At 47.3% G+C, this 22,403-nt stretch overlaps 1 protein-coding gene and 1 long non-coding RNA gene across 2 annotated transcripts in view; one reads left to right on the top strand and one right to left on the bottom strand.

Moving 5' to 3' along the window:
• Nucleotides 1-9,314, top strand: part of LOC120411692 — a 44,147-nt gene extending 34,833 nt beyond the window's left edge. The window contains exons 2-3 of the long non-coding RNA XR_005604196.1: nucleotides 7,493-7,562; nucleotides 9,196-9,314. This is a non-coding gene — a long non-coding RNA (uncharacterized LOC120411692). The remainder of the gene's footprint in view (nucleotides 1-7,492; nucleotides 7,563-9,195) is intronic.
• Nucleotides 9,315-15,594: 6,280 nt separating this feature from the next.
• On the bottom strand, nucleotides 15,595-21,704 carry FOXF2 (forkhead box F2). The gene is given in 9 exon segments (XM_039550133.1): nucleotides 15,595-16,583; nucleotides 20,504-20,638; nucleotides 20,641-20,890; nucleotides 20,892-21,363; nucleotides 21,365-21,401; nucleotides 21,404-21,482; nucleotides 21,484-21,564; nucleotides 21,566-21,679; nucleotides 21,681-21,704. Coding segments are annotated over 9 exon segments (1,359 nt in total). The 3' UTR covers nucleotides 15,595-16,416.
• Between the last annotated feature and the right edge of the window lie 699 nt (nucleotides 21,705-22,403).

Raw genomic sequence — 22,403 nt, 5'->3', positions numbered from 1 at the left:
TGCTCGTTTGAAACAATCTTATTTCTGAAAATCCAAACAAATCACTTCAAAATGTCACAATCATTTGTCATGGTCAGGGCATTCTCAAGTTCATAAGATTTCTTGGATCAGACTGTAATTTTCTATTATTTATGTATTGCAAATTTATTCTGTTCCTCTTTGTATCGATAGCTGTATTCTAAATTTGAACTGCAGGGCCTAAACAAGATTAGTGAAGCCAACAAGTGATATTTCATGTTTGGCAATGGCACAACTCTTTCTAGCATGAATACTGCCAATTCTTTTGAACATTTCTGTATACAACACTTTATTATTAATACTTTCTATAGACCTCAGCTATCTTTGGATGAAACCATGGTTTGTATGTGACTGACTTTTCAAATCTTATGAAAAGTCCATGGATATTAAATTTATTTTTTTGTCTGTGGTATAACCCATGGATCTTCTCTGCACATTTGTCTACCATGAAGTGTCCTTGCCTTTTAATCAGTTATATTCCACCTCTGCCCAGGGACCATCAGTGGTAGTCAGACCACAAGGTGTTTGTCAATAGGAAGTTGAGAGCAGCCTGCAATGCAGTTTTAACTTCATGGAGAAAAATGAGGAATGTTTCTCTTCCTGTGTTAGGGTTTCTTGGGCAACTGCTTTGTACCACCCACACTGCAAAGGTGATTGACTCTGATTCTCAGACTCATCATGTAATTTATCCAACAGCCATTCACTGTTTTATGTAGGACACAATAATAAAATTTTCATCTTGATTGTGATATCTTAATCTAAAACAACCAACTATCATTCATAATGGCCACAAGCACTTAAACCTATCCAAACCACAAAAAAATCATTCTTCACTGTGATTTAGAAAGTTATGAATTTGTTGTAATAATGTGAAACTGACAGACTATTTAGATAGAACAAGCTTCACCTGAATTACTTGAGTTAAAATCTTTTCCTCCAGGGAAATGTGACCTACAGAAATGTTTTGCATTATCCCAGGAAAAAGAACCATGCTGAAAAGATTAGAAACCTTCTCATGCACACATGCATACATATGCTTGCATGCACGCACACTCTCCCACCCCTAGCAGTACTGTGGGTAGCAGAAGGAGCAGTGCCCTTTCACAGACTCCTGCCTTGTGCTCAAAGGAAATGCAGCAGACATTTAAATATTTCCAAACCAAACAAGACATCCTGAAGGATTCTCCTCCTGTGGCCTCATTATCTGCTTACATCTGTGTTTTTAAAATCAAAAGAAAGGCTGAAGCAGTCAGAGCCACTCTTGACAGGAGCAGAAAGGGGAAGTGGAGAAGCAAGGAGAAAAAGTTTAAGACGTTCATTCAAACGGCCTTCACTTTCTGAGGAGACTGGCTTTAAAATATGGTGGTTGGAAATTAAAACAATCATTTAAAAGACATCTTTCTTTTCTAAGGCTTCAAATCTAAATGTGTAGCTTTAAAATGTATAGGAAGGCTGATCTTGCAAAAACAGTGATGACCTCTTTGTAAGTACCTGACCATTCCTCTAGAGTTTAGGGACCAATTCTTCCCCAAAGCTGCACCTTTCCATTTGCTTTCCAGTAGGAAGATCTGAGGCAGCAGCTCTTCTGCCTGTATGACCTGGGGCCCCAGCAGGTCCTGAGGCTGACTTGAAGAGCAAGCTGTTGACATGAGTAATAGGCTGATGCAGACAAGACCTTTTTCAGTGAGTGCCAAACGTCATCAAAGCCCCATCCAAGCCTGAAGAGGACCTTCTGAAGGGTGCTCCCCACATCACCTACCTTCACAGTGTCTCCTTTTGTACCTAATCCTCCCTGGATCTTTGCCTTAGTTTTGGACATCTTTGCACCAAATAAAAATACAGCTTGCTCCATTCTCTCTGATGGTCTTGTGCACCTACTAACGTGAAAGGGTACTCACTGAAAAATTCCCAGTCATTTTTAGTGTGTGGGGAAGGAACAGCAAGAGTGTTTGAGCACCTCATACTTACTGCCTACAAACATTCATCTTTGAGGAAAAAAAGAGTAATTAATCAGCGAGGAATTTGGCTTCAAAGTCAATGGCTGATACTGTGTGGTCAGGCTGCATTCTCCAAAGCCAGTTGAGTAGCCCTGGAGGGAGGGACTGTGCCTTGCTGCTGCAAAGTGTATAGTAAGCATCTCCAGAACGTTTGCTCCAAAGGTGTCATCTCACCTATAAAACAGGTTAGCCACAACCTGTGAGCTGGGCCAGCTGGAGTCACAGACCCACCACCACCATCATCCCAGGAAAGGGCTGTGTGTTGAGTGTGTGAGCCAGCCCCATTATTCCTTCCCACCACTGCTGGAAAGCTGTAATTTTGGGACTGGGTATGGGTGTTGCAGAGAAAGGCAACAGGGGACAGAAATAAGGGAAGAGTTTCAAATTTGCTGGGAGTGAAGTAGAGAAAGAAAGAGAGCAACCCTGAAGCAAAGGAGATGAGAAATGAGAAAACAAGGAAAAGAAAAGCATCCTGGTTCCTGACGTGCTCCTTCCACTGAATATGTGCTGGTTTTTCACCTTGAGAATGTTAACCTGTAAATAAGTTATTTTTATTTCTGAACATGGAAAGCATCTCTACCTTGGCAGGTTGTATTGCAACTGAACACAGTACAAGCTGGAGCAACCTTGGTGTTGCTTTTTGTCATGAATAATCTCCTGCCTTGCACCTAAATTACCCTGCTGCAGAGGCAAAGGCTCTTTCAAGCATGCCAGGGAGCAGGCCAAGGTAAGGGCAGAGACAGAGCTAAGGAGAAGGGCATGAAAGTGGCCATGGGCACGAGGACTCTACTCCCCTGGGCTAAAGAAAGCACAGGTGAAACATGTCAGCCTTATTAAATAAAAAACACACGAGAAGTTAGCCCAGGGGTAGAAACTGGCTCCTTACCTCAACACTCTGCTTTCCCTTGCCCTGTTGTTATTCCTGCACCTCCAGTACCAGCCTTCAAGTTGAATTCATATCTTCTCCAAACTGAGTGTCTCATGGTATTGTGGATCCCAAAAGCCCTGGGAGTGATGAGTGACAAACAACCTCCAATTTTAGGCAACAGGCTTCTGTTGTCTTGCTGCAGTGGCACATGGTTTCCATAGTAAAGGTGTCTTAGGTTTCCCAGATGAAAGCTGAGAGACAACACACAGTGTCCCATGCTGACCACCCTGCTTTGCCAATGCTCTTGTTGCCATGACACAAATCCTAATGGGAATCTGTCACACTTGAGTCTCTTTTGTTGGCTGGGAGGCAGTTTCTGAATACAGGCAGTCCAAAGGCTACAGATGAGCATTTTTACGGCCTCAAACTAAACACTGAATCTTTCCTACTAGGAGAGTTGCCATCACTGAAGTCTGGGATCTACTGGTTGCTGACATTTACATGAGAATTTATGGCTGTAATAAATTATGCTTCAGATTTTCCTTATATGGAATAATTTTGGAGTATCTTTTCCCCACGTTTTTTATAGCAATGTAACAGACTACTTTTTAAAGGACCAGGAAGATGTTAATGTTACCTTCACTGCATAAAGAGCTTGGATACAAAGCTGTCCAAGAAAGGATTTTTTGGACAATGCAATGTTATTTATTTACTTAAGCCATTTTATAATAATCTGGCAGTGTAAGCCAATGGTAAGGTCTTGAGCAACTTGGATTCTTAAATTTTTTTTCTAGTCTCTGTGCACAGGATGTACTTATTTCACTGATAAGACAAAAATAAGGATTTTCTGAAGAAGAAAATCTATATTCTTTCTCAGTTGCTTTATCTCTGCAGACAGACTGCAGGTATAAGGGAAACAGGAATACTGAGACAGTTATGACAGCTAAAGCTCATCGTTGAAGGAATTTGCAAATGTCATCCATATGCAAGCTAAATGCATTTTCATGTGGCAGCAAAAACTGGTTTTAGTAGGAGACACCATATATTGAGATCTCCATGTCCCTCTGTGCACAGAAACCATGTGAGCTTCAGCAGGGATCTCATATGCTTGTAGTAACCTAGAAAATGGAGAAAGGGAAATAAAAAGTCCAAAGAGATGAGCAGCAAATGTCCTGTCCAGGATAAATGAAAGATCATTTTCATTGCCATGCAGATTTGTCTTTTCTCCATCCCCTATTGTATGCATTTCTGTGTTTCCTTCCCTGGACTGAGTTTCCCATGACTGGCAGCTGTTCCTCTCCTGCTGTGTACCAAACAGGAAGGACTTCCCCTCCTGCAGGTTCACCATCTTAGCTTCCCTCTTTCATTTGGAAAGGCCTTCCCAGCATCATCATATTATTCACTCCTTCCAGCCTCCTCAGCTTCTCTCTGTCCTACCCTGCCCTTTGCATAATGCTTTCCTTTCTTTGGGTTTCCCACTCTCCTTCTCCATCAGAATGACTTTGACCACTTCTCCTTTGTCTTTTTTTTATTCATACCTGTTTCCCAGCCCTAACCCCACATGTGTTTCCCCATCCTATAGGTCAAAAGTCTTTCTTTGTAGGCTAGCATTTTGTAAAGCGATCCTCCTCCTCTAGTCATCTCTCTTGGCTTCCCTGTTTTCCAAAAACATTATTGATGATACATCCCCTCAGTGTTACCTCTCAGGACTAAGTGGATGTCATACTTTCCCCAGACTTATTTTCCAGGCAATTTTGGGTCTGCAAAATGTAGAACTGCAAGTCAAAAAGGAAAAAAACATGTCAGCTGTGAAAGGCTTGTTCACATCAACATGCCACAGCCCCAAATTATGATGAGAGCCAGTATCCATCTGCCAATGTCAACGTGGCCCCTCCATGGCCAATGTGCCTGCTGCTTTCCCATGCCTTTGCAGCCTCTCCATGGGCACCCCTTCCCTGTGCTCTCCATCATTTCACATTGGGACCACCCCTTTCAGACTAGATCTTTGGTTTCAAATCCCCACGTCTCCTCAGTTTGCTGAGCCGGTTCGGACCTTGGCTGGAAGTTCCCCTCTCTTGGGAGCTCTATTACCAGACAATGCATCCAGTGACGCAGTTTGGCCTTTTCAAAACAAAATAGGGTTTAAAAATCAACAGGAACACATTGCTTCGATAACTGGGTTAAAATAACAAAAGAAGGCCTGCGCGCGTGAATACGGCTTAAGCTTCGTTCTTCCCTCCCAGATTTTGGTCAAGTTCCGTATCATCTTGGCACCTCTGCTCTTGGGCTGGGAGAGGCAGGACACAACTCTCTGTCTTTCTGTCGGAAATGGTGTTAGACTGGAATGTCTGTCAGCTCTGGGTCTCGGTGGGGCTGGTGACGTGCCAGCTCATGGGCCAAACAGGCCAGTGCTGGGATGATCAGCTGCTTCCCAATGCCCTGGGGCGGTGTGCACTATTTCTGGAGGAATCTTACAACCCCCGTTATTTAATCTCCTGCGCATTTCCTCCTACCCACCTCCTTTGTTTTGCACTGTACAGAAAATAACAGCAAGGAAAGACACAGTGACATATCTCATAACAAATATTTTTTTTTAAATTTTCTTTGGGTTCTTCATGTTTGCTGGTTTTCTTTCTCATTCTCATCTCTTCTTACTGAGCTCTCCAGATCACTGTTACTGCATTAACATGTGCATTCAGTAACAAAGTACTGGTATATGCAAGTATATAGTGTTTCCAGTGCATTGGACAAGGTGATTTTATAAATGAAATTGTTATTGAAAATACTAGCTTATTATATTTATAATATGCTATCTGATCAGACTGTAAACTTCTCGAAAGACTTTTAGCAGGTTTTTCTTTCAGTTAGGCTAAGTCTGCCCAAGTAATCAGCCAAAACTAACAAAGCTGTTGCTTGATTTCTTAGTTTGCACTGGTGTAACTAAGATGAGAAGAAGTTTATTCATGGACTTGAAATACACTGCATACACTCTGGGAATGGATCTTGCAATTGCATCTATGTGTTTCCATCCTGATTTCTGTACCAAAAAAAAAAAAAAATCTGAACCAAACAAATAAAAGTCACCAAACCAAAATTCCAGCATCCCACATTCTTCTATTAATGAACTTTGATAAGATCTTGGTTAAGTGTTTACTAAAGAAAAATTAAAGCTCTCACATGATGAGAAGCCATAAACCAAAAGCTGTCTAAGAAATTGGAGGCAACAGACACAAAAAAATAGCAAACTTTTGTGTCTGAAAAATTGTTGGCACACAAGTGTCAAGGTCTAATATTGTTTAACAAATATATTGGCAGCCTGGAGAGGGGAATGGGAATAAGGAGGTGAAATTGATGAAGTTATTTATTTTAGTTGAAGCCTGGTGCTTCACTGAGAGCAACATGTCAGTGAGACTTCAGCAAAGCAGGCAAAGGCCCAATACAATGGCAGATAAAGCTGAATTGTTGGCACATTCAAAATAAGATACACTAGAGGGGCAGGCAAAATATTCATGTGACTTGGAACACTTGATATGAGCTCTGAAAAAAGACTTGGGTCCTACTGAAGGCAGTTTGATAGAAACTTCTGCTCCCTGTGGAGAGTGGTGGTAACTAACTACACAGCCTCACTTTAGAAGCCAGCAGTGCAATTTTGTCTATTATTTGTTGTTCAGGATTTGGCATCTTGGCCAGGTTTCATGTCCCTTAACCACAGAGCAGACATCTTCACCTGAGCCTGTCATCTGAGCTCTTTCATAGCCAATGGAGAGAAGTGTGCATGCAGAGGCTGAGTTATGTTCTTCTAAAAAATACACCTCCGAAAGATCCCATCACTCTTCCTCAGATGCCTATTTTGACTTTTTCTGTAAAAGATGTTTTGTCAACTAGTATTAATATGTATGCTATAGAAAAATGCAGTCTCCTGCCCAAGCAGTTTTCATTTTCTGTGATGTAGGAATTAAAAGGATCGCAGTAAGATGTTAGGGACTAGGATATCTGGAGATGGTGGTGAGCTGCCTCAGGAAGGGGACAAGTGCAGATGTGATAAAATCACTTAAAAATAATAAAAACCTAATTAAGATGAATCAAGAGCTTCTGTCTTGGCATTTAAGACAAAAAAAACACAGACAAAGTGCACAGAAAGAAACGTGTCTGTAAAATACTGACTAGCAGCTTCTGGTATCCCCCAGCACAGGATGCTAGAGAGGCTGAGAGCTGAGGTCAAATCTGAGTGCAAATCTCACCCTCAGAGGGGCTGGTGTGGATGCATACTTGCCTGCTGCAAGATTTCTTGCATCTCCTGAAGCACCTGGGGCTGGTGGAATAGGCTGAGCAGGTTGAATGTCTTATATGTATGCAGCGTTCACCGATGGGCTCAGAAAAGAAATCAATGCTGAGTTCAGTTGGAAGTTCTTAGACTGCGAAGTGGATATCTTGGGAAATGAGTGCCCCAGCAAAATGGTGTGTGATGACTTTGTCCTTGAAACAAGGAAGGACATTCAGGATGTAGATCACACCCTCCAGGGACACTTCACAAGGAGCAAGCAGGGGATGTTAGACTGTTAATGCTTTTTTTAAGTCCACCAATTTTCTGTTCCTCTTTCAAACACAGGATCCTAGACCATGTGGGCTTTGAGACTGGACTGATGAGGAACTTGACATGATCCCACCTGAAAGAACATGTAAGCATGTGCACTTCATGGACTGATTGGTTTTTTATAGGCTTCTACCTATAACACTGCTTGTGTCTGTAAGGCCATGAGAGAGTTGTCAGGTCCTCTTTCTGGTGGAAAAAAGTGACCTTGTGAATGACAGCTGTGCAGGCAAGAGACAAATTTATTAACATCTCCACAGAGCAGACTATGCAGAACAGATGCTGTAAGTGGGGGCTTTCCCAGCTCTGGGGGGTCTTCTGTCTGCTCTCCCTGTGTTCAAGTGCCTCCTGAAGTGCTGAGCTTGGAAGTTTTGCTAGCGACATGTTTCTTCTTCTGTTTTTATTTTACTCTGCATTCAAAGGACTAAATAGTGAGAAAGGGCTCTGGCTGCTTCAAACAGCGTACAGGAAATGAACAAGCTGTATAGCATGTTTGCCAGCACACGGCCCTTTTTGGCATACTTAGAGCCTGGACTATGGATTTGTCTAATTTTTAGTCATTACTAACCAACCATCAAAGGCTTTTCCCTATAGAAGGAGAGCGATGTTTTGTTGTGGTGCATGCTCCTGACTAATAAATATGTCCTGAAATGCCCCTAGATGGGATGGTCTGTTTCACATGACCATCTGTTTTCTGTTTCTCACCCTTGGAGTGTGGCTCCTGCCTGGGGACCCTGGGGGTACTTAAATACAGAATCAACTATGGGCAGGTGGAAACCACTCAGATGTCTGCACTTCTGCACTTCTCTTAGATACATCCCTGGAGAGGCAGCCAGCCCAGCCAGTGGTGGTTGAAAAGGAAGACAAGACTCTCCTGGAACTGACAAATGTCAGCTGCTTACAGTAGCTGCTCTTCTACTCAGTGAGAACATGGAATTTTGATCACATTTCCCTCCAAGTCTGAAGGATGGGGCCAAGAAGGATCTAACCAAACACAGCACTGGCGAGTAGAAGAACTAGCCCACTTCTGCTGGGCTAAATCAAATGTTTGTCCTTCTCTTGCTCCTCCCTACGTCTCCTGTGGGTCTGATGGGCTGAGTTGCTACAAATCTGCCCTCATATATTCTGACCATCTTCTCTCTTGACCCCTTCCTTCAGAAATTGAGTTAGAGGAAACTGGTATTTCCTTTAGTGAGTGGGAACTTAGAGACTGAGAATTCAGAATCAGCAGGCTACAGTTAAAAAAAAACAGGTTTTGGGAAAACTAGTTCTTCTCTTCAGATTTGGAAAACAAGTACATGTGGATGTCTTCTACTGAGGGATGTCTTTAAACCCTGGTCCTACAGCAGGACTGCAGTGCAAGCAATTAATCAGTAACAATAAGGAGGAAATCAGTGGGGAAAAGTAGAAGAAATTTCAAGGGCTTGCAGAGGTCAGCATATCTGGTGTTATAATGCTAGAACAGAAACAGTAGTGTATGAATCACTCACAGTCATTCCCTGCCTCCATGGTTTTGGTAACAAAGGCCATTGTCTGAAGTAGTATGGGAGCAAGGTTTGTGTCCCAGGATTGAAATAAACTCAATTGGCAGGCAGAGAAATCTTCTGGGGTAATCAACAGGTGTGGAAAGGTGAGAGGGGACAGCAAAAGAAGGTTAAAAAGATGAGAGTTTGAAGGCTAAAGCATGCTGGGAGAATACCTCTCTGCACTCTGTTGGCCAGGTAAGGCTCTTGCTGCTGCCACCTTCCTGGATATTCACCTCTGTTACCATCACAAACACACGGACACCAGGCGTAAAGTGCTCCAGCTGAGACCCATCCTTGTCCTCATTATGGTCTTCCTGAAGGTAAGCACAGAGCTGTGGTCCTTTCCTTTCCTGGGTGCAAGTTCAGGCTTCACTCTGGAGGCTGCAGTGGGCTGCAGTGTGCCAGATGCATTTCCCAGCATGCTGGCAGGGCTGAGCCTTTGCCATCTTTGGGGAAGCCTGAAATGGCACATACCCAGGGATAAAGTAGTCTTCTGAAATTCAGACTATTGGTTGATTTCCAAGCTAAAAATAATGCTTTTAGAAAGAAGAAATTTGAAGGATTACCATCTCTGCATGTCTCTCCATACTGCCTACTGCTGGAAGTTTGAGCAAGGCTGGACTGCTTCACATGTGCCTGTGTCTAAGATAGGCTTCACCAAACAGTTTCTACTGCTTTATTGACAGAGCCTCTGAGCCTGCTGAGTAACTTGGCTGCATCCTGCACTCTGGTAGTGCTTGTTCAGACTACTTTGGACACCTTCAATGGGTAGTCAAGCCAGAATCCTCCTACCCCCTGCTTCTCTGCTGCCCTGGAACAAGCTTGTTTGTTTACCAGAGGTCACTTGTCTTGAGCTATTCCTTTTTTCCTATCTACTTCTCCTAGCTGCCTCACACTAAGCAAAACCAATATACTGATGTACTGAAGTGTTCCCACTTCCCAGTGCAGCTTTGTTTCTGCTTTAGAAAGGAAAAAGGCGTACACTGAAATGAAAGGAGCTCCTCATAAAATCCTTCTAAAGAAGGATATGAGGAGTGGAACTTGATGTCTATTTTTTAAGGCACCTAATAATTCTGCCTTTCATTATGACACAGTGGATCGTCCCATGGTGGCTGCAGAAGCTACTCCTGTTCTTGCACTTCTTTTCTCAATGATTACCCCAACTTGGTAACACTCACATTGCACCCTGGAATCTTCACCCTCTCTATTATGGCTCTGCTGGTTAAGTCACCTGGAATCAAAGTACACTCCTCCAGTGCTTTTCTGATGTTCCTTGTTCCTCCCTGGTGAACAACTCTGCTCTCCCTTCATTAATGGCCAAGAGACCATCTGGCATTACCAGCGTTAAGAGACCATATGCTGAAGGAGAAGTGGAAGAACCTGGAAACATTTCCATGTTCTGAAACTTTAATTTGTCTTTAATTTGAGCCTGTTGAAGGCCCTTCATTCCTTTTTTAAAAAAGAGCAAATCCTGTTGGTGACTCTAACCTTCACTGCATCTTCCCCCTCCCATTTTTTCATATTCTCTCCAGCACAAAGGATGAGAAGTATTGTCCTGTAACCAAATAACTTTCTCTAAGACAGCAGAAGCTGTCTGCAAGCCATCAGTGGTCAGCAAATTTCTGGCAAGGGAACATACAGATAAAAAAACCCACAAAAAAAAAATTAATTCAAGAAGGCCCAAAGCCTGATTTCAAGGTCTTGATTCCACAAATAAGGTTGTCCAGGAACTTATAGTATTGATCATGCTTTAGATCCAGTTTCTAACATTCAGCTATCTCACAAGGAAAAGCTACAGCCCTTTAACACAAGGATTTCCTAGGCACAGACACCGCCCTGTTTAGTTTCCATCAGCTTTGGGGAGCTGATACCACTTTAAAGTTGGTCGTATTGGTGCTGCTTGCAGCTGTACATGTATAAATGAGGGATTACAGTGATGGAGTGTCCATAAACATCAGTTATGCAGTTTGAACTAAATCACACTTTTCATCGTATCAGAAAATTGTTGTGCATGGGACCCAGTCTCAAAGAGTAACTTTAAACTAGTTTGAGAGATTTTTCATCAAGTAAAATGTGTTTGGTATATGTCAATTGGGACAGGTATAAACCAATCCAAAGAGGATCTCTGAAAATGAGATAAGATTGTGTACAGAAGGGATTTCAGTAGCTCAGCTAAATCAGTTATAAAACTTCTAATTTAAACTAATGCTACCTATATTTGGACAGTAAGAATTAATGGGCTGCAACTCTACTGCAAGGAAAATGTTACCAGTGGGGATCCAGTCCAAGAAATCCTGCTCCTCAGAAGCAGCACAGTCTCTCTGAATTACCCTAAAAACACCAAACTACCTGTGAACTCGGTGGTACTTTGCACACCACCACGAATTCATTTTGCAATGCTTAAAATAATCGATGTAATGCAGTTAGCATTTCTCCATAATCTCCTAAATAAATCTAAATCCACTGTTAAAATATCTCTAATTTCCAGCTGCAGTTTGGTAGCCGTGTCCCAACATATTTTAAAACCTCCTCCTCCTCCCTGCATATTTCTTTTTAGAAAAGACCAGTGGAGAAGCCAACAGATTTCTATAAATCACTGTTGGATGAAAACAAGCATAAAAAGGAGGCTTGAAGTTGTTTAATATTACAGATGTTTTGGAGCTCTATTCAGTAGTTGGCAAGGCACATGAAGCTGCTCTGAATTCTTTATAATCTAGACACAAAGATCATTGAACTCTGAAAGAACCTCTGGGCTTTTATTCAAAAATATGTTGGCTTCTATTTACCTCTTTCTTCATTTGTATCTATCAAATGGCTCAATATATAAATAAAGCCCGGGTGTTCTTATTAGCTAAGGCAGTATTTCATGCAGATTAATGCCAGCAGGTTTTGTAAAATACATCTCTATTCAAAGCTGGAGTATGTTTTGAATTAATTTTCATCCTGTGTATGAATCAGGTATATTCTACTCCTTTTCTTATACAGACCTCAGCTGCAGCACATAGGAGGAACCTCTAGTGTTTAATTCTAGTCCCATCATCCTTCTTCAGCAAAGCACTTTTAACTCTAAGCGTCTGCATAATCCCATTGACTTTAATGGGAGTACTCACATGCTCAGGTATATTAAAATTATAATTGAAAACAGCACCTTGCTTTCTCAGGGCCTAAGTGACATACCTAGCATTTTATTGAATAGTCTTATTTAAATATTACCTCATGTATATGTTATGAGCAAATCTTTCTAGTTCAATAAAATCAGGCTTATTGTTATTGAGTTAAAAAAAATCTTTACATTTCTTTGCCTCCAAAGCAAGCTAAAACTCTCACACTAAACTGAAAATATTGTGTTGGCTAAAAGTACTTTGCCAGCTGAGCCAAAACGCAGCAAGATATTCATCTAATGTTGGTCTTAATAGAATAATGGGCAAGAAGATTTAATGGGATTGATAAATTTATTTTTTTAAAGAATGCTTTGGTCCACTACCAGCTAGAAATTCAACATCCCGCATAAGATACCTCAGCATTTGGCTAATTTTGCCAATGTTAAAATGATTGCTCAAATGATCCCAGCTTTCAAGTGGTTGAGTGGGGTTTCTTTCTCTGTAATATAAACACCCTCACAAGCAAAATCCCTCCACTGAGGCAGTAAGGCTGTGATGAAACCAGAGAATGGAGAAAATATATATATAAGATTATAGTGGATCACACGCAAACTGTTTGAGGCGCTCCAGAGTGATTTCATTCCCATCCCACGGAGACTCTGCCTAGCGTGTTCTAATAATGGAAATGTTTGGATTAGTCTATGTTCAATCCATTTACCTCAGCACCTCACCAAAAGCGAGCTATGCCATCAGTCTAGATGACTAACTATTTGTAATTTAGTTGTAGCTTTCTCGTAGCTGTGGCGGTCCGAGGTCATTACGGAGGCACGGTTTGCATTACTGATGCATTAGACCGACTGATCTGGCTGGAAAAGCTAATGCAGCTTTCTGGATACACAAGCTGTTCATTGGGATAGACCAGAAGTCTACCTAGAAGTTCTCTGCTCTCATCCTCCTTCAAGTCCACCTGAAAGGACGAAGGAATTGTGGAGGCTGAAGCCCTGGGCTGAAAGTCAGCGGTGACTTTGTTTTCAGACACAGCAGAGGTGTGTGGCTGCTGTTGGGTGCTACTTGGGCTATAGCACAGCTAAAGGGAAAAAAAGTATCCCTTAGGCCTCTTACAATCCACACATAGAGAAAAAAGCAGTCAGGGACATGCTAGCAGGCAAGGAATGCAGAGACAAAGAGGAAGAGAATAGAGTATTGTCAAAGAAAAGAGCAGTAACTGAGAACTGCAGAGACACAGATCTTCCCATATTTTATAACAAGTGGTGCTCATTTCAGCCTAGCAGCTACAAGTTTCCCTACAAGGTGAGAAGCAAATGCACGCTTAGTTTTGGGTCTACCTTCTTGAACTTTTTCACAATGCTGAGAATAAATATACACATCTAGATTTCTGGTTTTGTTATAATGCTAGAAATTTCAGCTCTCTCTGATACTTTCTCTGATACTGTAAGTCCCCAGAAGTCTCAGAGATGAGTGCTGCATAGCTACTGCTGTGATTAGAAGGCTTAGTGTGCTGGTTCTCTAACAGAGAATGTCTTTTTCTGAAATGTGAAGTATTCGGGTATGTTCAATGGCTCTTAACAAATGTTAAAAGATGCAGAGAATTTTTAACGCTATGGCTAAAATGTAAATACCTTGTTCTCACAGTGGCATAGTTCTTGGTCATGACTCTCACTGGCTCTGTGGCCACTGGAGTTCTTTAGACTAAACAAGGGCTGAATTCCTAGGGTAGAAGGTACAGCAATAAAATCAAATATCAAAACAAAATCAGATCAAATTAACTTAAAAATCTCTCCGCTTTTTTCCTCCCTGTCATTTAAGTCACCCTTAAATTCAGAAGAAAGATGTTGAGCTCGTTCTACTGGCAGCACCCAGAAACATACTGATGTCTAAAGAGTACTGCTTCTGAAACGTCCTTTGTTTGAGAAGTTTTAACGGGAAAAAGAGAACCTTAATAGTCTTAAATCACCAAGGGAGAACACAGAAACCCAAAAACGAAGGATGCCCGAGCAAATCCTTCCCCTTTCTTAGGAGAAGAGCCACTGAGAGCACTACTCACGTCTTATGGTATATAACAGCACCCAGAAAATTGGGAAAACAATAATAATAATAATTCAAAAAAATTCACTGTGACAACATTGTGCGAGCCTGCGGAGCTGAGGAGCTGGCGGAGCCCGGCGGCCGGGGCGCGCTGCAGTGCGGGGCCGCTGGAGGGCACTGGCGCCCCGCGCCCGGCCGCCGGCAGGGAAAGGCAGTTTTTTTCTCTTTGAGGTCCTGTCATTCCTGTGTAAACAAGTTACGTTCAAGTGTTTAGGATATAAATTACGACCATGCAGGCTTGCCTCGGAAAGAATGTAAACACAGCACTGTGGTCGGAGCAAACTCTGAAACTGACTTTATAATTTATCACAGGCCCTGAGAAGCTCAGGGAAGAAAAGGGCATGTCTGAGCATAAATACGTATTTTAAAGATGAAGAGTTTTATCTCTATGTATAATTACATAGATATAATTTATATATATGTGTGTGTGTGTGTGAGTGCGTGCACGCATATACAGACACACACACACACATATGCGTGCACACATGCACAGAGGATTTTGCTGAATCTCTCTCCGCCTTTTTCAGCGCTCGGGCCCGGGGCCGGGCAGAGTCGGGGGTCGGGGCGCGTTGGGGTACGGGGACGACTCTGTCCCGCCCGACGGGCCGGGCTGCGCGAGGGGTGGTGGCCGTGCCGAGCTGCCCCCGGGCCGGGCCGGGCCCTGCGGGGTGGTTTGGGAGCGCACCCGCCCGCCCTGGGGCTGGCGCGGCCGTGGGCGCTGCAGGACGCGCGGCCGAGCAGCTCCTGGCGCCCGGCTCCGACTCCTGGCCGCTCGCCATCCACGGGGCACGGCGGCATCGTGGGCGCAGGAGATGCTTTGCATGGGGTACTTCGGGGGTCCCTTTTAGTTTTCTTTTGTACCTTTTTTTTCTTTTCCCCCCTCCGGCCCCGTTCGCTGCCCACACCTCTGTCAATGCTTCCCCCACACCTTCTCAAGCCACGGTCTTATCACGGATCCTCTCGCCGCCCACCCGTGACATGTCCAACCCAGCACTGCACAGGGGCTCCTGCCCCCACACCTGGCAAAGTCCCGTGGGGGCACAAAGCGACTCCGAGGGGGCTGTGGGGAAAGGCGACACGGGGACACTCGGACGCATCCCTAAAGAACGGGGCGGGCGTTTCAGACCTCGAGGCGCCCTCGAAGAGAGGATCATGAAGTCGGAACCCTCCGGCTTTTGCGTCCTCTGCCTCGGTTATTTCAAAGTCTATCCAGCAGCGGTGAAAAGCAGGGTGGGAAGTGGGTGACGGCGGGACGTGCAGCCCGGAGACCACGGCACTGGCCTCCTCGAGTCAACCTCTCGCTCTCCTCCTCCGACTGGAGGATTTGGGGTTGCATCTTTAACTGTCTCGGATGCTGGGGTGGAAGAGTTTTCTCAGAAGGAGCCAAGGGAAAATAAGTGCCTGTCCAGTGATAGTCGTTTATATACATTTTATTGGAAAAAAAGAAATTTACATCAAAATATTTTGGCAAACTGTAAAAAGTATACATAAGTGCAAATATATTCTCCTTTTAAAGCAATACTGTGTGAGTATACACGAGATTTATTTAAAATAATTTTTTAAAAAATACTGTGGTAGAAAACAACTTTTGTAAAAATAAAAAACAAAACGTTGTATTGCTGCAATACTGGAAAAAAAATTGAACTTTTCTTACAGTCTATACACGAAAGGGCTAAACAATACTGTTTTAATAATATCAATCGGTCGGTGCTGAAGTCCATACAAAGTGTCCTTGGTGGGGCTCGGGGAGAGAACACAATAAAAAAGTAAATTTCCCACTAACGCAGTAACAGAAGGGGGAGTCCTCGCAGGTGCTGAGACATTTATTTTTCTTATGCAAAGACACTTTCTCGTGTAAAAATATATCGAATTGTTCCCTTTCCCAAAGCTCGGTTCTTTAGGAGATCACAGAAAGGCGGTTTATGATTAAGGTGGTCAGACTTGGCATAAGGACACTTACGTCCCCCCTAACCCAAAACATCACGCAAGGCATTTTTCTTTTAGTAAGGTCTTTGGAGCATTATATCGGCTGTACGTGTCCTTCAGGGGGTGGAGCGGGACCGAAAACACTGCTTCCTTAGGCAAATTTGCTAAGTGACTCGTGTACTATCAATTCTATTAGAGTGCACATTATATTTAATCTGCGTGGGTCCGTCTACACCTCGGCTCTGTTCAGTGACACCTGATTGTCTCTGTTGGGGCGCTGCCTTCACATCACGCAGGGCTTGATGTCTTGACAGACGCTTTGGTGATGGTGATGGTGGTAGTAAGATCCACTAGCAGACGGGTGAAACGAAGAAATGCCATTAAAATTGAGGACAAAATCTTTCCTGTCACACACCGGGGAGGGATGGTGCTGGTAGCGAGGCAGTCCCACTGCAAGAGAAGGAAATAACAAGAGCTGCTCAGAAGTCGGAGAGCTTAGCCAGGGTGGAGCAGCCCTTCCTCCCTCACCCGCAGGAAGGAGAAGCTGCCTGCACAGAGCTGGCACACCGCTCCCTTTACCCCTGGTCTCGGCTCCCCCTGCAAGGTTTGACAACTCCTCTTTGGCTTTGCTGGAAGCGGACTTGGACATTCCCCCGGGGGCAGAGTCTGATCCGCTGCAGGGCAGAGACACCTGGGGTCCCATTGCCCCGAGCGAGGAGGGGAAGTGGATTCCCCGGAGTCCCTCACCGCCCGCAGGTAGGCTCGGGGCTGCACCCGTGCTCGCACGAGTCCCCGAGCCTGCTCTGCGAGGAGGTTCTAGACTACAGCGCGGTGTGGCACGCAGGCTGAGGACAGGACGGCATGCGGAGGTGGAAGCCCAAGGACACGTGCCCGGCCGCATCCCGGGCTCACGGACATCCCTGAGCATCCCTCCTGCGTGGGCACACACGCACTGCTGTCTGTCTACCCTCTGCCTGGGTACTTAGCAACGTGGAGGGGTAGTTCAGCCTCTGTGTGGGGGATAGATGAGGGAGTGTGTTTTGTGCGTGTGTGCGAGAGAGAGAGAGAAGGAGGAGACGATGCCACTTGCGTGTTTTCCTGCGTGCACCACAGCCATTTGAACCTGATTCCCACCTTCCCTTGCTCTTCCCGATCCCTACCCGGTTCCTGGGAGGATTTTGCTTCTAGTTTGAGTGGCTGCAGGTTGGATTCCAATCACGATCCATGTGTGTGTTGATACAGTATATATTTATTTATGTGTGTGTGTGTAAGAGCGTTCACGCCTTTTCGCGTGTGCGCTTTCCTAAACATAAGATACACCCTACGGTTCGTCAACAACAAGCCAAGTACATCCGTGGCACCGACATGCAAATGACCTTGCAAATTCCCATTGTAATTTCCCACAGCCTAAGGCAGCCTTTCGGGGGCCGCGTGGGAAACGTCACCCCACCCCCAACACCGAGCCGTAGGACCGTGCTGGGATCCTTGGTCTGGCAGGATTCCTACTGGATCCGGCGGGGAGGGGAGCATTGCCCGAGCAAGGCCCGCAGGGTAGAGCCAGAGAGGGTTTTGGTTTGGCGTGTGGATGTCAAACTCGGCTAGCGGGATCCTGTCAAATATGACCGAGGGTCAAGGGAAAAAAAAAAAAAAAAAGCGAGGAGAAAAAAAAAGCAAAAGAAAGAGATGGAGAGTGAGGGGGTAGGAGGGGAAAAAAAAAGGGGGGAAAGAAAAAGAAAAAAACAGGAGGGAAACGTCCCCGGTTTTCCTCAGGATGGCGGAGCCGAACCCTTTGGCGGCGTCGGCCGGCGGCGCGCACAGCCCGTTCTCCTCCGGCATTGTCCCCTCCTTCACCCTGCAGAGCTCACTTTATAAAAGTGATTATTTCGCTGGATTTCCTCGGCTTTCTAATAACCCTGCTGGTATGCTCACCATAAACTGGGGCACTTTATTACAATCCTGATTCAATCATTTAGCAGGATTTAATAGTCTGCGAAAAAAATCCGGCTCCCCCCGCCCCCCAGCTTCAAAATCCTTTTAGCAGAACCCAGCCTCCTGTTTCTAATTTTTACCTCTCTTATTCTTGGGTCTGATAGAAATTCACGGTTTTAAGTCCTCCCTGACGCTGTCATGGGCAGAGTATTATTGACCGATCAACACCGATTGCCACGCAATTTGCTTTGCATTTAACTAAGAGAAAGGAAAAGGCCAATTTCACTTGCTACTGCTTTAGTGGGGCGAGGAGGAGAAAGATTATTGCTGGTTATAAGTACAAATAAAAGAGCTCGGATCCTTTTTCCCCTTCTCCTTTCACTCTTCTGAAATATTTGTGCCACAGAGATTTTACGTATCATGCACAAATAAGGATTGGATCCACTCAAAAATTTAAAAATAGAAAATAAAGGGTTTGGTTTGATTTTTTTTCAGTTAATCAAGGACTGGGTATGGCTTTCACTAAAGTCCTGGGCCCAGATACGGAAAAACAAGCGGAGAAACACCGTTTTGCACAGCGGTGGCATTAAATCTGAGCTGCTGGAAACAGACGCTCGTGGTCGGCATTAAGACAGCGTCCAGCGGTCCGTATGCGTCTGTACTCGTCCTTGAACAAAAACAATTCGGATTTAAACCGCCCAGGCCTCGGAAACAGCAGTGGAACTCCGGGAGGACCAGCACCCTTGCTCTCTCTCCCTCTGCTTTTTGTTTTGAAGAGGTATTCTCGAGCTGCTTCTGGATGAAAATTTCTCTTCCAGGAATCAGCTTTCTTACCTCAAGTGTCTGGCAGGAGGAGGGGGCAGCTGCCTCCCAGTCCCGTTCCCCGGCCAGTCCTACTCCTGCACCACGCGTGGCCTCACAGGCCCTGCGTGGCGGACTGTGTGGCCGCAAATAGTCAAACAAACAGAGGGGAAAAAAATCCAAAGGAAGGAAAAGAAAAGAAAACAAAGATCCAAGCAAAAACAACAAAGCAAAGCAGAAATTCCTAATGGAGAAGGTACGTAGTTCGGCGGGGGATGCCCTTGTAAACCCGCCGGCCTCACGCCCCGGCCCTAAAAAGCACGTGGAATGACTCCCTACGTCTCCGAAAAGTTGGTTTAAACCTCAGCAGCAGAGTCCTGTGGGCACAGTGGAGCCCACCTGGGGACGCATCTCGTCCCCTCGTTCCTCCACGCCGAAACGCCGGTAAGACGGCGACCCGCTTTGCAGCCGCCTCTGCCCAGAAGGCACATCAGCGTTATTCAGGGTTTGGGTCTTTTGTTTTTAAGAGAGCAAAGTTTGCAATTGCTCGCTTTCCCTGACAGCCCACATCCCTTCTGCGGTGATGGCAAAGCGACTTGCACGGCGGCCCGCCCTCCCCACGGCGACCGCGGGCTGTGGGGAGGCCAGGGCAGGCTGCGGCGCTCGCAGAGGGACAGGAGAGTGATTGACAGGAGCCTAGGGAGGGGGCGGGAGGGGACCCTGAGCTGAGGGTCGCCTGTATTTGTTACTTGTTGAAATTCCCATAAAATTGAACAAGACCCCGCTCTCATAGGGGTTAAGTCAGGCTAAAATCCTCTTCGGTGTGGTCCAGCCCAGACTGTCTTTGTTTGCTTAACCTCTGGGACCCACGTTTAAAAGGGCTATTTGGAAAAATTCCCCGTAAGAGCCCAACATCTTTTACCCATTTTTGTGCTCGGATTTTTCTGAGCAGACATTGTCTGTAATCACCGGCCGGGGAGGGGGTGAGGGGGTGGGAGACAGCGACCAGAGAACTCTTTCCCTCCGGTTGCAGAAAAATACTCGATCCGCTTTAATCTCCCTAGCATTTTTTAAGATAAGCGGGTGGTTTTGGTGTTAGAGATTGTTTTTTGTTTTGTTTTGTTTTTTTAATTCCCTTTTTTCCCCCCGTAGGGTATAGAGGGTAATATTTGATGCCTTTATTTGATTACTCCCGCGGCGCGTCTCCGCGGAGCGCGGTTTACCGAGGCGGCGGCGATGCCCGGCGGCGCTCCCCGCGAAGCGAAGCCGCAGCACGGGGCGGAGGGGCCAAAGCCGCTGCCGCCGCCGGGCACATGTCGCTGGCACCGGGAGGGGGACGCGCGAGCCGGGGCGGAGCGGGGACGAAGCCGGGCTTTCCTCGGAGTGCTCCTTCTTGGCACTGGGCAAGCAGAAGGGATGCTCGCAGCCGTGCCCACAGCCGCCCCCCTCAAACAGCCCCCCTGTCCCGAAACAGAAACAGCTCCAACCCACGCGTATTTTTTTTCCCTCTCGCAGACAATGCACCTCTTTTTTCCGACACTGTGGTTGGTCCGGGCTTCCCCGCGCGAAACCTTTGTCGCCGGCGAAAACCCCCTCCGGCGCCGCGCTCCCCGCCGCCCCCGCCGCCCCTCGCGCCCTACCTGAGAGGTCATCGCGGGGGCTCTGGTGCAGGTATCCCTGCTCCAGGGAGTAGGAGGGCACGCTGGAGTGGATGCCGGAGGAGGCGGCATTGGCGGCGGGGAGGCCCTGCTGCTTTATGTAGGGCGAGGCCCCGAGGCTGTCCAGTGAGCCGAAGGGCTCGTGTAGGGCGAGTGGCACTCGATGGCGCTCGCCATGGCCGGCGAGGAGGGCACGGGGCTGCTGCTGCTGTCGGGGCCGTAGTCCCCGTTGGCAGTCACCGGGCAGCTGGCCATGTAGGTCGAGCCGGGGTTGGGAGACATGTGTGGGACGTGGTGGCCGCCGCTGAGTCCCTCGTAGCCGCTGGCCATGGCGTTGGGCACCATGTCGAGGTTGTAGCCGCTGGAGTGGGCAGGCGAGGGAAGCGGGGGGCGCCTGGAAGTCGAAGCCCTGCGGGAGGATGGAGGCGCCGAAGCCCAGCCCGTTCATCATGCGGTACATGGGCTTCAGCGCCTGGCATTTCCTCCTGAAGCCGCGGGGCCGCCGTCGGAAGGAGCCCTCCTCGAACATGAACTCGCTGGCCGGGTCGATGGTCCAGTAGTGGCCCTTGCCCGGGCGGCCCAGGCCCTTGGGCAGCTTGATGAAGCACTCGTTGAGGGAGAGGTTGTGGCGCACGGAGTTCTTCCAGCCCTGATAGGAGCCGCGAAAGAAGGGGAAGCGGGCCTGCAGGAACTGGTAGATCTCGCTGAGGGTTAGGCGCTTGGAGGGCGAGCTCTGGATGGCCATGACGATGAGGGCGATGTAAGAGTAGGGGGGCTTCTCGGGCCGCCGCAGCCCCGAACTGGCCTTCTTGCTCTTGGAGGACGCCGCCGCCGCCGAGGAGGGAGGAGGAGGAGGTGGAGGTGGAGGAAGAGGAGGTGGAGTCTCCAGGGCGGAGGAAGGCGGCCGGCTCATCTGGAGAGCTCCGGGAGCCGGGCTGCAGGAGCGGAGAGGGACGGGGGGGCTCCAGCCGCTGCTGCCCGCTCTCGGTGGTCATCTGGCGGAGGGAGGGGAATGGGGCAGGGTGGGGTGAGGCTGGGAGGGAAAGGGGGGGAGCCGGGCGGGGTGGGTACCGGGGCGGGAGGTGCCCTGAAGGGGGAGGGGGGGGGCGGTGGGAGCCGCTGTCCTCCGGGCACCTCCTCAGCGCGGCGGGCGGCGGTGGGGCTGCGGCAGCGCCCTGCGCATCCCTCCCCACGGTCCCTTGCGCAATGGCTCCTCTTCTTTCCGCCGGAGCCAGGCACTGGGCGGGATGGACCGGCCCGGCCCCGGCCCCGGCCCCGGCCCTGGTCCGGCCCCCTCCCTCCCTGCGCCGCGCCGCCCGCGGAGGCTCCGCTCAGCGCCGCTCCGCTTCCTCCTCTGCCCCCCACCTGGGGACCATCCCGCTGCCTAATCCGGCAAGAAGAGGAAGCGCAAGAGCCTGCCCCCCGCCCCACAATCTCTTCCGCACTGTTACTCTTTCATATATACTTTTTTTTTTACGTAAAAGGCACAGCGCGATCGCCTATCAGTTCCTTCAATCTTGCTATTATTTTTTTCCCTTTCCCCGCAGACCCCCCTAAATCCGGCCGAGAAATCAGCAGAGATAGAGAGAGAGAGAGGGGGAGCGAGAGGGGGGAGAAAGAGACCACCCCTTTTCCAGCTGGCCTCTGTCCACCCGTCATCTGGGCAAGAGGCGCTGCTGCTGCTGCTGCTGCTGTTGCTGCTGTTGCTGCCGCTGCTGCTGCGGCACCAGTCCCGGCTCGCTCCCGCTGCCGGTCTCGCACCGGTCCCTCTTATCGCCTTCCCGGGGTTCCCTCGGCCCCACAGGCACCGCTTTGCTCTCTGCTCCCGACACGGCCCCGAGGCGACGCGAGCGGCTGCCAGCCCTTAGTTCCGCCGGTGCGT

The sequence above is a fragment of the Corvus cornix genome, chromosome 2, assembly GCF_000738735.6.
Source record: "Corvus cornix cornix isolate S_Up_H32 chromosome 2, ASM73873v5, whole genome shotgun sequence".
Classification (NCBI taxonomy): domain Eukaryota; kingdom Metazoa; phylum Chordata; class Aves; order Passeriformes; family Corvidae; genus Corvus; species Corvus cornix.
This window is presented reverse-complemented; position numbering and strand designations above follow the sequence as displayed.